The sequence below is a fragment of the Myotis daubentonii genome, chromosome 5, assembly GCF_963259705.1.
Source record: "Myotis daubentonii chromosome 5, mMyoDau2.1, whole genome shotgun sequence".
In the NCBI taxonomy this organism is placed as follows: Eukaryota; Metazoa; Chordata; class Mammalia; order Chiroptera; family Vespertilionidae; genus Myotis; species Myotis daubentonii.
In genome coordinates, this window is record NC_081844.1 from 4,046,706 (window position 1) to 4,060,546 (window position 13,841).

General features: G+C 58.4%; 1 protein-coding gene across 1 annotated transcript in view; it reads right to left on the reverse strand.

The window, feature by feature from the left end:
• Positions 1-1,590: 1,590 nt before the first annotated feature.
• The window catches only part of NDNF (neuron derived neurotrophic factor), a 36,861-nt gene continuing 24,610 nt past the window's right edge, over positions 1,591-13,841 (reverse strand). The window contains exons 2-4 of the mRNA XM_059695588.1: positions 10,849-11,037; positions 6,503-6,627; positions 1,591-3,571 (exon numbers count right to left, since the gene is read on the reverse strand). Coding sequence (XP_059551571.1) covers positions 2,172-3,571; positions 6,503-6,627; positions 10,849-11,036 — 1,713 coding nt within the window. The 5' untranslated portion in view covers position 11,037 and the 3' untranslated portion in view covers positions 1,591-2,171. The remainder of the gene's footprint in view (positions 3,572-6,502; positions 6,628-10,848; positions 11,038-13,841) is intronic.

The window sequence follows — 13,841 nt, forward strand, 5'->3', positions numbered from 1 at the left end:
CGCGCCCGGTTCTCCACACGCACACCTCAGCTCCGTGGACACGAGGGGGTGTGTTCTCACAGTAGCTGCTTTCTAGTTCTTTTCGTTAATTAGGAACAAAATTCTCTCTCTTGTCCTCAGTTCACCTGCGCGCTCCTAAAACCTCAGCACATGAGTGAGTAACGGAGCGTTAACATTAACAGGTTCTTTCTTTATGAGTGACAGGAGTTTCGCAACGTGTCTCTCACTCTCCTAACATTTTTAAAAGGCGAACTTCACTGGGGCATGAAAGAATGCTCGGATTTATCCAGAGGCTGTAGCAGCCACCATCGCAGCGGCTGGAGACGCCAGCTCGGTGAAATTGACTTGGCCTGGTTCCCGGCCGGCTGAGCGGGGAGCCCGCCACCTTCGGAAGCCGCATTATGGCGGGTTCACTGGAGTGGGTTTAGCGCTTTGCTGTGTGAGAACGTATTTGCGAGTCATGGGAGACCGTGGATTCCCCTTCCCAAGGCACCACGCTCATAATTCAGGAGAGAACGTCGCTGGGATGTTATCAATTCTGAAGGTTTACTTTCAATCGGCAATGTTTTTTTTTCTAGGTCGGTTACACACTCGTCCTTATAAAGGATTATTTCAGGTGCCACTGCTGTTTCGCACAGACACACGGGACACATTTTGATTTGGTTTCAACACGGACGAGTTGGATGGTCCATGTTGACGAGGGGCACTTGCTCCTCAGGGGGCAGGGCATCTGTTGTGAGGACCAGCACTCACACCCCCTGGGCCAGAGCCATCTGCCCGCACGGAACGCACCTGCGCCAGCCCCTGGGGAAGGTGGAGCCGGCACGCTGGGGACGAGGGAGCCGCGAAGGGTTATACCTGTGTCCACCTGGAGTTCCAGAAACTCTGTAACTGAGCACCGCAGAGTTCCGCCAAGGACAACGTCTTAGCGTCACCTGATCCGGTCCGTCCCCACCTGATTGCACACATGGGCAGGTTCTCGAAGTCACACAACTCGGGCGACTGCAGGTGCCAGCCCGTCCAAGTCCTGGTTCTCACGGCCTCACGTGCAGCACGTGTGGAGAACGAAACCACCTAGCTCCGACCTTCCAGGGCCTCGGACACACGGACGCCGTCACCCGTGGCCTCAGTTTTGTCTGACACCTAAATTACTTTTTAAAGATTCCTGAAAAATCAAAGGGAAAAGTGTCGGACTGTTGATGTTACGAAACAGCCGCTTCTGGCGTTCTCTCGTTACTAATTACATGCACACAGAAAACACCTGGAATTACCGCACGTTTGTACCTAAAGGAGGAGCTTATTTTAAACACAGAGAGGTACTGGGTTGTGCAGGACGAGGTGCTGGGCGCTCGGGGAGCCGCAGTGCTTGGCTCGGCCTGTCCCGTGAGAACCAGTCCTCCGGACTCTCAGTGCTCACAACTGCGAGCTGCTCAGCGTCAGAGCGCGGACCGTGACACCCGTCTCCAATGCCATGGCGACGTCCGGGAGACGCGCCACGTCTGCAACTATCCAAAGAGGGTCAGGCCTGGTGCCAAAGTGCATAAGGCGCAAGTTCGGGGGACAGACATTAACTGGACACACCAAGGTCGCTGCTTGGGAAAATGAGCAGAATAGACTCTAATATCTTTAATGTTATGTACATGGATACAACGTGTCAACTCCGCCCAGGAGAGACATACAGCATTTAAACATTCCACCCGACGGATAAGCATTTACCGTACAACTGACCAGAGTGCCGTCCACATCACGGACGTAGATCCGATCTGCGCTTTAACAGGAGACTTGAATAGCTTACAATCATAGACACGCCGACATTTAAGACAAGACTTTATAAAATAATTTATATCGATATATCCTAGCATCTATCGAGAGGACTGGTTTGCATTGGGGGGGGATGTGTGCAATGAGTGGCATCTTTTAAACTTTCAGGTAATAAAATAATTTAGAAGCAGTTCATGCAGTGGTCAGAGGGGGGAGGGCGGCTCCTGCTGGGGTCTGTCTGTGACGTCACACACCAGGCACCCTGGGCGTGCGAGGACCAGTCTCCCCTCTCGAGGGGACGCCAGCATCCACGGACGCCCGCGGACACCCCTCCCTCACGCTCGGCCGTGGGCACCCGCATCTTGGAGGCCCCCGTGACAGGTCCACGTGACACGCCTGCACCCAGGTCACTAGCAGACCCTGCGGGTTTTGACGACTTTGCTCTGGTACTTGACGGAGTGCCCCCCGTGCCCCACGAGGTACACGTCCAGCAGGTAGGCCTTGCCCGGCTGGAGGCCGCGGACGGTCTCCGTGGTCACCGCCCGCTGCGGGTTCCGGCTGTGGAAGTACTTACACAGCACCTTCTCCGACCTCGCCCGCGTGTCCGGCCCCAGGCACTGGTTCTGCTCTCTCTTCCTCTGGTCCTCGCTGTAGGCGTCGCCCACCTCCTTCTTGTAGAGGCAGAACTTGCTCCTCTCCTGGGTGCCCAGCCAGGCCACGGTGGCCGACGAGCAGGTGCGCAGCCTGTCGAAGGCCTTGATGCGCGTGTCCTCGGGGAGGGACGGGAAGGCGTGCTTGCCGGGCCGGGTGCTGGCCAGGACCTTGAGCAGCGACGCCCGCTTCCTGCTCCCCTTCAGCCGGAGGAGGTACTTGGCCTTGGGCCGCCCGCGGAGCAGGAACTGCCGCACGCCCTCCACGCTCTGGGACAGAACCAGCCTCCCGCCTCGGCGCACCTGGACCCGCACGGCGCCCAGGCAGGAGTGGACAGAGAAGGCGACCTTCTGGTGGGAGGACACGGGGGCGAAGCGCAGCAGCTTGGCCCCTTTCCGCTTCACGAACACCTCAGTCGCCTTCCCGTCCTTCAGCTCCAGCGTCTTCTGCGCGGCCTCCGCCCTGGTCCTGGCGAAGGTGCCCACGTAGGCCGTGCTCGTGTTGCTGCGGCCATTGGCCACGAACACGTCGAAGTAGTACTGCGTGTCGGGCTGCAGGTCCGAGACGGTGAAGATGTTCTTGTTTCCTATGCACACCTTCTGGATGTCGGCCTGGGGCCGCGAGGGCGCCGCCCGGCCCGGCCTGGGGGGCGGCCGGGCCCGGGGGCCGCGCTCCTGGCCCGGGCTCCCCGGAGGGAACCCGAAGTGGGCGAAGTCGAAGGGGCTGAAGTCCAGCCCGGGCTTCGGGGCCGTCATGAAGGCGTCGTCCGCGCTCAGCTTCGCCTCCACGGCGCACAGGCTCTTGAAGTTGTGCTCCCGGCTGACGACCACGCAGTACTGCACGGGCTGCTGCAGCCGGGAGGCCGTGGGGCTGGGCTTCCAGGCCAGCGTGGCCGTGGTGCGGCCCAGGGCCGTGACGTCCACCCTGGGGTCGTAGGGCAGCTCCGGGTAGGGCTGGTCGGACGCGGGCGTGGTGGTGGCGTAGACTCGGAAGTGCGCGTCCTTCTCCGTGGACAGCAGCTCCAGCCGGTACAGCCCCGAGGGGGCGCCGGCCGACACGAAGGACTCCACGTCGTTGCCTTGGTAGGACAGAAGCTCGGCGCCCGCCTCGTGCGTGGCCTGCGGCCTCTGCTGCTCCAGCGGCTCTGGCTCCTGCTCGCCTGGAAGACGGAGCAGAGGCGGCCGTCAGGGCCCAGTTGCGTGGCCGCCTGCAAACCGCAGGCTCAAGACCCCCTGCGTTCCCCACCGTCATAGCAATGCCTGTTGCCGGCAGAGAACTGGGAAACATGGAACAAGATTTAAAAAGCCATCCCAGTCACCCTGGCTGGTTTGGTTCCGTGGATTGAGCGCAGACCTATGAACCAGGAGATCACAGTTCAATTCCCGGTCAGGGGACATGCCTGGGTTGTGCACGCGATCCCCAGTAGGGGGCGTGCAAGAGGCAGCCAATCCATGATTCTCTCTCATCATGGATGTTTCTATCTCTCTCTCTCTTTCCCTTCCTCTCTGAAATCAATACAAATATATTTTTAAAAAATCCTATAATGAAAACCTAATATACTAAGTGTCTGGTCGTCCGGCCTGCTGTTCAACCAATCAAAGTGTAATATGCTAATGATATGCTAAGGCCGCTCAACCACTCACTATGACGTGCACTGACCACCAGGGGGCAGACGCTTCCACAGGTAGGTTAGCTTGCTGCTGGGGTCCAGCCGATTAGGATTGAGCGAGACAGGCCGGACATGCCCTGGAGCCCTCCCGCGGTCCCTCCCTGGCCATGATCATGCACCAGTGGGGTCCCTCGGTCTGGCCTGCGCCCTCTCGCAATCCAGGACCCCTCGGGGGATGTCGGAGAGCCGGTTTCGGCCCGATCCCGCAGGCCAGGCCAAGGGACCCCAGTGGTGCATGAATTCGTGCACCAGGCCTCTAGTAAAAAATAAAAAGTCATTCTGGTCAGGGCTCCTGGGCAGCCCTTTATAAAGATTTTGGGTTACTCCCTTCCAGTCTTTGCTTTTTAACATATTTTTCACCCCCATTTTCCTTTGTCACCGAGTCACACTCTTCTTCATGCATGCATGTCTCTAGACAAACCTCCATTTTTGAATCCTGTTTTCCTCACTTAAGACTGCAGCATGAGAATAAGACTGTGGTTAATTTCTGTTCTGACCGTCGTAAATAGTGCTGTGAGGTGCGTGTGAGGCTGCTGTGACTTTAAATTCTTTCTCAGGAGAGACTCTGAGTGGAATTTGTAGGTCACAGACCGCAGCCCTTTGAGCGAGAGCCCCTCCCGCCACCTGCGATTGGACGGGACCATCCCTTCAGCCGCATCCACGGCCAGCCCTTCGCTAATCTCCCTTGGCCTGTGATCTCCCTAAAGTACAGAGTGGGACGCATGTGAGAGCGCGGGCCTGCCCCGCCGGGAACACGGTCGGAGCGATGCCGGGAAAGCATCAAAAGCAAATGCTTCCCGCATCTCGTTCCCGAGTCTCAGCAGCCAGAGATCAGCATGGAGAGGAGAGCAGGGCCCCCGGGGGAACCGCCTCCCAGCTCAGCCCGCAGCGGGCAGGGAGGTGCAGGATTCTGTACTAAACCACGAGGTCAGCAGCCATCACACAACTATTGGTTCTCTCTCTCAGCCTCACCCCCTCATGAGCTGTCAGCATCTCCCTGATTCCACAGCCCCGTCACTGAGTGTGGCCCTCGCGCCCAGTGCCTCGCCCCTGCCCGCAGCACCCTCCCCCCACACCCTCCCCACAGCACCCTCCCAGCAGCACCCTCCACCCAGCACCCTCCCCCCAGCACCCTCCCCCCAGCACCCTCCCCCCAGCACCCTCCCCCAAGCACCCTCCCCCCAGCACCCTCCCAGCGGCACCCTCCCAGCGGCACCCTCCACCTGCACCCTCCCCCCAGCACCCTCCCCCCAGCACCCTCTCCCAAGCACCCTCCCGGGCCCCAGGCCAGCTCTCTCATGTCCTCGTGTCTTAGCTGCCTCCTGTCAGCGGCACCAGCACCTCCCTCCACTGCCGACCCCACAGCTCCTGCGACTTCTTCTCAGGTGCTGGACGCACTTTGCTTGTCTCCAAGTCGCCTTCCTTTATGCCCCAGAGACAGGGGTCTGCGACCTCGGCTGCGTGTAGGTCACTGGGAGCTGAGTCCCAACTCCCAGGCGAGGCTCAGGCCCGCTGAGAGCCCAGCACATTCTCTTTACCTCAGTGTGACTCCACGCTCAGGCGGGACCGAACCCACAGCCAGGCGGGTGCAGCCATCATCTGGTGCCACCCTGTCCTCCAGTGCCACCCCCATCATCCAGTGCCACCCTGTCCCCTGGTGCCACCCTGTCCTCCAGTGCCACCCCCATCATCCAGTGCCACCCTGTCCCCTGGTGCCACCCCTGCTTCCCTCATCTCCGTGGAGAATCTCTAGCATCCCCGCTGACTTTTTGCAGCACCAGGAGGCGAGGCTGTTTCTTGCTGCAGCCACCATGCAGGGCCTGGGCCTGCTCCCCTCAGCGCCCCCCCTCCTTCCCCTGAGCCCCGCCTACTGCTCCCCTGAGCCCTGCCCACTGCTCCCCTGAGCCACGCCCACTGCTCCCCTGAGCCCTGCCCACTGCTCCCCTGAGCCCTGCCCACTGCTCCCCTGAGCCCTGCCCCTGCTCACCTGAGCCCTGCCCACTGCTCCCCTGAGCCCTGCCCACTGCTCCCCTGAGCCACGCCCACTGCTCCCCTGAGCCCTGCCCACTGCTCCCCTGAGCCCTGCCCACTGCTCCCCTGAGCCACGCCCACTGCTCCCCTGAGCCCTGCCCACTGCTCCCCTGAGCCCTGCCCACTGCTCCCCTGAGCCCTGCCCACTGCTCCCCTGAGCCACGCCCACTGCTCCCCTGAGCCCTGCCCCTGCTCACCTGAGCCACGCCCACTGCTCCCCTGAGCCCTGCCCCTGCTCACCTGAGCCCTGCCCACTGCTCCCCTGAGCCCTGCCCCTGCTCACCTGAGCCCTGCCCCTGCTCACCTGAGCCCTGCCCACTGCTCACCTGAGCCACGCCCACTGCTCCCCTGAGCCCTGCCCCTGCTCACCTGAGCCCTGCCCCTGCTCACCTGAGCCCTGCCCGCTGGCCTCCTCCGGCAGCTCCTGCAGACTCAGCCGCCACTCCAGGGGGGTGTCGCAGGGGGTCACGGTCACGGACAGCGGGGTGTTGTCCTCTTCCACCACAAAGAAGTACCTGCGGGAGAGGGGCCATCAGTCAGACAGGGGTCCACTCTGCCGCCCCAGCCGGGCTCACGGAAAACCACAGGCTGGTTCCACGCATTTCACAGGGGCTGGAACCGGCCATCTACACGATCGCGGTGCTCTCCCATGAACCGCGGCGTCCACCCGCCAAGTCTGCAACCAGGTTTACCAGCAGCACCGCGTGGAAGAATGAAAAGGCGCTGAGCTAAACGTGTAATGTGGGTGCGCCTTGAGTGAAGAACCAACACTTAACTCTTTGGGGTGCTATTTAGCCTGCGCCCCGCCATTCCAATCAGGCACAGCCGAGGAACCCGCAGGCGCGCTGACCGGCAGGCGCTGTGTTTTCCATACGCTGGCAACAGGCTTGTAAGGGACCCCGAGGGCACCCTGACAGTCACCCGCCCTTCCAAACGCTCCCTCGCCCAGCGGCATCTCTGCAAGGCCTGCTGGTCTCTGCGAGATACGCTGCTCGCTTCTCACATCAGCGACCCTGATCCACGGTGCTAGCGGCCACAGCTTTTGCATAAAGTAATCCCACTTGAGAAGATTTTAAAAGTAAAGATCAAAGTTTCAATCAGTGGAAAGACTCATTCTCTGCCACTAAGACTTCCTGTTGGAATGAAATAACCTAGTGATTTTTAAAGACAAATTTTAAAAAATCAGATCATCCTGCTCCCTGCTTCCCCTGATTTTGTTACGAAGCCTCGAGTGACTTTTCAAGGAGGATGGACACGTGGCCCGGCTGTGACGGTGCCACACTTTCCCGCTCTGAGTAGCGAGGATGGTTCCACCCACCATTTCAGAGCCGGGAGCCTTGCCTGAGGCCGGTCCTGCAGCTCAGCAAGCCCAGAGCTGCTCGCTGCCCCTCGCACAGCCTACCTAGGGGTTCCCTCCTGCGCCTGCGCCCACACCTCCGGGGCCTCCTCCCTTGTGTTCTCCCATCGCCACCCAACACCCTCGCCAAAGGGACCACCATGGTCTTCTACTCCGTCCGTCTCCTCTGTGGTTCCCTCTCACCTTCCAAGCCCTTGGTCACCCAGGGACAGACAGGGCCTGTGCCTGCACCCCTGCCCTCCGCCTGTGCGCACCCCCTCTACTGTGCACAACCCCTCTGCCTGTGCGGACCACTCTACCTGTGCGCACCCCTCCGCCTGTGCGGACCACTCTACCTGTGCGCACCCCTCCACCTGTGCACACCCCTCTACCTGTGCGCACCCCTCTACCTGTGCACACCCCTCTACCTGTGCACACCCCTCTACCTGTGCTCACCCCTCTACCTGTGCACACCCCTCTACCTGTGCACACCCCTCTACCTGTGCTCACCCCTCTACCTGTGCACACCCCTCTACCTGTGCACACCCCTCTGCCTGTGCTCACCCCTTCTACCTGTGCACCCCTCTGCCTGTGCACCCCCTCTGCCTGTGCTCACCCCTCTACCTGTGCTCACCCCTCTGCCTGTGCACACCCCTCTGCCTGTGCACACCCTTCTGCCTGTGCACACCCCTCTACCTGTGCTCACCCCCTCTACCTGTGCTCACCCCTCTACCTGTGCACACCCCTCTACCTGTGCTCACCCCTCTACCTGTGCGCACCCCTCTGCCTGTGCGCACCCCTCAGCCTGTGCGCACCCCTCTGCCTGTGCGCACCCCTCTGCCTGTGCACACCCCTCTGCCTGTGCACACCCCTCTACCTGTGCGCACCCCTCTACCTGTGCTCACCCCTCTACCTGTGCACACCCCTCTACCTGTGCCTCTATCTGTGCGCAGTCCTGTGTGACCGCACTGGACTCATGGTTTCTCCTCTTCTACGTGAACCATTCCCAAATCTCAACTGTCAGCCTGAACTCCGACCTCAATTTGAGGTACTCCTATCTCCTGCCACCTTCACTGAGATTTCACTGGGACTGTAAACTTAAGGTGTCGAACCCAAACTTCTGATTCTCACCCCAGTGAGCTCCTCCTGAGGTCTGCCCTGCCCGTGAGTGACCCCGACCTCCCAGGCACTCAGGACAGAGTAGGATCGTTCTTGCTCCTCCTTCCTCTCCCTCCGTGTAACTGACCCGGAACACCGCTGGCTCTGCCTTTACAATGTCCCCGAGCCGTCACTCTGCTGCACCTTCCGTGCCACCCTCCCAGCCCAGCCGCCCTCCTCGCCTGAGCCCTGTGGTCCCTTCGACTGGTCCTTTTTGCCACCTGGACCCCCTACTCATTTGCCCCCTCCCAGGGGCAGTGATCCTTGAACACCCGTAAGCACATGCCACTCCCCCTGCTCTAACCCCCCAAGAGCGTGTCTCCTTTCATTTAGAGCAAAAGCCACAGCCCGACCGGTGTGGCTCACTGGTTGAGCGTCGACCTATGAACCAGGAGGTCAATTCCCGGTCAGGGCACAAGCCTGGGATGTAGGCTCAATCCCCAGGAGGGGGCATGCAGGAGGAAGCTGACCAATGATTCTCTCTCATCACTGATGTTTCTAGCTCTCTCACTCCCCCTTCCTCTGTGAAATCAATAAAAATATATATTTTTTTAAAAAAATAAAGAACACTACAGAGCAGGGCACTGGTGCACTTGGGAAATCAAAATCACTTTTAAAGAAAAATTCTGACTCACTCAAAGATTTTAAGAGACAAAATAACTCGAAAAGCAAATGTGTCCGGCAAGAATTCAGCTGAGCCCTGACTGGTTTGGCTCAGTGGATGGAGCGTCGGCCTGCGGACTGAAGGGTCCCGGGTTCGATTCCCGTCAAGGGCATGTACCTTGGTTGCGGGCACATCCCCAGTAGGGGGTGTCCAGGAGGCAGCTGATCGATGTTTCTCTCTCTCATCGATGTTTCTAACTTCTATCCCTCACCCTTCCTCTCTGTAAAAAAATCAATAAAACATATTTTAAAAAAGGAGAATTCATCTGAAAATAATTCAGCTGAGCGACTAGGTGTTTCCCACGCCCTGTCCTGTTTCACAGCCTGAGCCTGGTAAATGGAAGGACATCACGTCTCTGCAATGTCGTCGTCCTTGCATTTGGGGCCTTCACTCTCGAGGATGTCATTAAAGGGATGGTGGTTCTTTTTATTTTACTGACGGGGCAGCTCCTAATCTATTACGTCCATTCAAACAAATGATGTCTTTCAGGCAGCGCTGAAATGATGCCCAAGCCATAGGCCACGTCCGTCAACATAGGAAAACCAATCCCCTGCTCCTGTTCTCGGACCAGAGGGGGACATGCCACGTGGGCCACGGTGGGAGGGAGCCACCTCCCATTGTCACTGTCAATCAAAACTGAAGTGACAAGAGACAGATGACCCAATGATCTGCTGCACTTCAATCTCTGGACAAGGGGTCACTGGTGGTGAGACAATCTTTCCCTTCAGAATGCCCTCATGCCCCAGCTAATAGGAGAAACTTTTCCTGAAATATGGCTGAGAGGGGTTTGAGGTACCGAAAAGTAACTAACTTTACATATAACTAGCTTAATGAAGGATATACACATATATACTTAATTATGTAACATACTAGAGGCCCGGTGCACAAAATTATGCATGGGTGGGGTCCCTCGGCCTGGCGGGTGATCAAGGCCTATCAGGGGGCCGGTTAGCTGGGGGGAAGGACTGTGGAAGGCTGGCTGTGGGAGCGCACTGACCACCAGGGGGCAGCTCCTGCATTAAGCGTCTGCCCCCTGGTGGTCAGTGCATGTCATAGCGACTGGTCGACAGGTTGTTAGGCTTTTATATATATATATAGACATGTCATTTTTAAAGGTCAGAATGTTTAGAAGCACTGCGTGAGCCCAGTTTGATGAGGCTGGCGTGAAGTTAAATGCACAGGGTCCATTTTTATCACTGTTGGGTTTGATGCTTTCAAAATCTGATGATATTGGTCAAAGTCATGTTATCCTTCTAAGGCTAACTGCACACCTTTGAAGAATCATGTGTGTTCATGAATCTCATTTCAATCCTAGAGAGCCCTCCTTAGAAATTTCCCTCTGTCCTGAAGGAAAGAAAGCAATCGTTCCAAAGGTAAGAAATGCAAGAATCGCCCTCCACCCAAAGGGTCACCGTGGGCGGGAACGGGAGCCCCCACGGAGGATGGGCAGCGGCTCCCCATTTTTCCCGCCGAGCGGACACGGGCCAGGCCGCCCGAGGTTAACCACAAAGCGCCCGGGCACAGCGTGTTGGCTGACACCCCGATGAGCCTGCGGAGAGGGAGGGTGTCAGGGGGTACCTCTTAGGCGTGTCTCGGAAGAGGTAGCTGCTGATCTCAGCTCCGTCCGGGAGCACCGAGGAGTCGTGGAAGAAGGCCTTGTCGCGGACCTGCATCTGGAAGAGCTCCTCGTCGCGCGTGGGCAGCTTCTGGGCCCGCGGGCTGAGCGGGAGCAGCAGCCACAGCAGCCACAGGGGCAGGGGCGCCATCCTGGGGGACAGGAAGCGGCGGGTCAGCGCTGCGGGCAGACAAGGGGGGCAGGTTCCCACTGCAGCTCTGGCCGAAGGTTAGGGCCGCCTTATGCACTTCGGATCACGCACCTGATCCTGACAATGACTTCGCTGGGTTTTTCCCCCCAAAGTACAGGGTGCCCCCCAAAAATGTCCACCTGCTTTAACGGCTGGTCGCTCAACGTGGAAATGAGATGTATCTTAATACACCCGGCCTTACCCATTATTCAAAGGGTGCATATACATTTTTGGGGACACCTGTGTGCCCTGGAGTTGGTAATGAACGCACTAGAGCTTCGGGTAGTCAAAGGGCTGTGAAAGGAAAAGGCCCGTGGAGCGGTGACCGCCCTGGGTGTTCAGAGAGGAAACCCCATGCCACAACGGCAGGAGTCCGTGTGGTCCCTGCAGGCACCCGTAGACAAATGTCTCAGAGAAGGACACAGACTGTGAGTCGCTGAGGGCCAGGAAAGGACCAGCCACAATTATTTATTCATTTACTGATTTTAGAGAGAGTGGAAGGGAGGGAAGGAGACGGAGGAAGGAAGGGTGAAAGGGAGGGAGGGAAGGTAAGAGAGGGAGAGGGAGAGAGAGAGAGAGAGAGAGAGAGAGAGAGAGAGAGAGAGAGAGACATTAATCAGTTGCTTCCCGAATGCATCCCAACCAGGACTTGCATGTGAAACCTGCGCCTGTGCCCCGACTGGGAAGCGAGCCACCACCCTTTCGGTGCTCAGGACGACGCTCCAATGAATGGGCCCTGTGGGCAGCGCCCTGCACAACAGTTTTCGTTTTCATTTTTTTAAAAAAATATATTTTGTATTGATTCTTTACAGAGAGGAAGGGAGAGGGACAGAGAGTTAGAAACATCGATGAGAGAGAAACATCGATCAGCTGCCTCCTGCACATCTCCTACTGGGGATGTGACCGCAACCAAGGTACATGCCCTTGGCCGGAATCGAACCTGGGACCTTTCAGTCCGCAGGCTGATGCTCCATCCGCTGAGCCAAACCGGTTAGGGCATGCACAACAGTTTTCATTCTTCCTCGTCGTCTGGCTCAGCGTGGTCCATGGGCAGCAGCATTCTTACCCCCAAACGCAGGTTCTCACAAACCCGAGCTTTCTGATCATCAGGCTGAACTTGCTCGCAGGTAAAGCAGCTTGTCCGAAGTCACCGGGCGCGCCTCGGCCGGCCTCGTTATTGCAATTACCAGACTCTGGACGGGACGTGTACATGCAGCTGTTCCGGTACCAGAAACCGGGCTCGGATCCCCTCTCGGGTTGAGGGAGCCCAGCTGTGGCCTGGTCACGCCCTGTCAGTGAGTTTCTCTGTGGCACGTGGCGCGGGCTTTCGGCAGAGACCCCGAGAGTCATTACGGATCGTCCAGCGCCACCGCCCACGGCTGGGGGGACGCTGCCAAGGACACCACTGCCCAGTGTCCCCGACACGAAGCCTCACGCAGGCAAGTCCTATCTGCGTCGGGTGTGGGAGGCGCCGCACTCTCGCAGACAGAACTCCCGGAAGGGTCTCCCTCATCCTGTGCAGCCGGCGCAGGGCTGCAGCGCTAGGGACACAGCGTTTTCACAGGGTGAGCACTTTAAACAGTGGGAGGCCAAGGCGAATGCCTGCCAGCACCTACAGCAGCAGTTCTCCACCTGTGGGTCGCGGCCCCTTTGGGGGTCGACCGACCCTTTCACAGGGGTCGCCCAAGACCATCGGAAAACACATCTATAATTACATATTGTTTTTGTGATTCATCACTGTGCTTTAATTATGTTCAACTTGTAACAATGAAATTGGGGGTCACCACAACACAAGGAACTGTATTAAAGGGTCGTGGCATTAGGAAGGTTGAGAACCACTGACCTACAGGGAAGTGAGGGCCAGCGCTGTTTCCAGTCACTCCTGCAGCCCAGCCTGGACGCAGCCCCTCCGGCTGTGTGTCCATCTTCCGCTGAGTGCGATTAGAGATGGGCCCGACAGTGAGATAATCTGCGAAGGGAATGGCTCTTCTAGATGCAGCGTGAGATGTAGCTCTGCACGGCGATCGCTCACCACACACTGTAACTTCTTTTTCCGGGACAGTGGCTCCTGCCTGCGCTCTGCGTCTCCCCAAGTCTCTGCAGCACTGAGTCCCCTGCACAGCCAGACGCTCACCATTGTGTTTCTGAGCCCAGTCCTCGCGATCACTAGTGAAGCGGGTGCTGATCTCACGCAAAACCAACCTCCGTCCCCATCAGCAGAGAACAGGGGTAGGCCCAGGGGCATCTGACCGCAGAGCCCGGCGTCCAGCCGCTACAATCCCTCAGGAGGTTGTGATAACTTCTTACCGAAGGCCGCTCTGTGCCCCCTCGTTCTCGGGCACTGCGACGGGTGGAAACAGGAGCGACAGCTAACACGCTCGCCCCCCCTTCCAGCTCCTACCGGACGGGGCACCCTAGGCAGCCACTTCACCTCTGTGGACCTTGATTTTCGGAAGGATTCGGGCAGGTGACCTCTGAACTCTGAAAACGAGTGATGATTCGACTGGTGCTAATCTCCTCCCGACTAGTTAGCAGTTTGGCAATAAGACCAGGCCTCAAGTGCCCTAAACTACCTTCCCGCAGCCACCGGGGGACGCCAGGGCACAGCGCCGGGAAGGCGGGCTGGGAGCGGGCGCTCGCGTGAGCCGCGCCTGCAGACAAGGGCCCTATGGACAAAGGACAGCTGGACGCATCAACATTAAATGCAGGGGACCCACATGAACCAACTAGGAGCTGAACTGGGGGGACCCCCTCTCACAGCCCTTA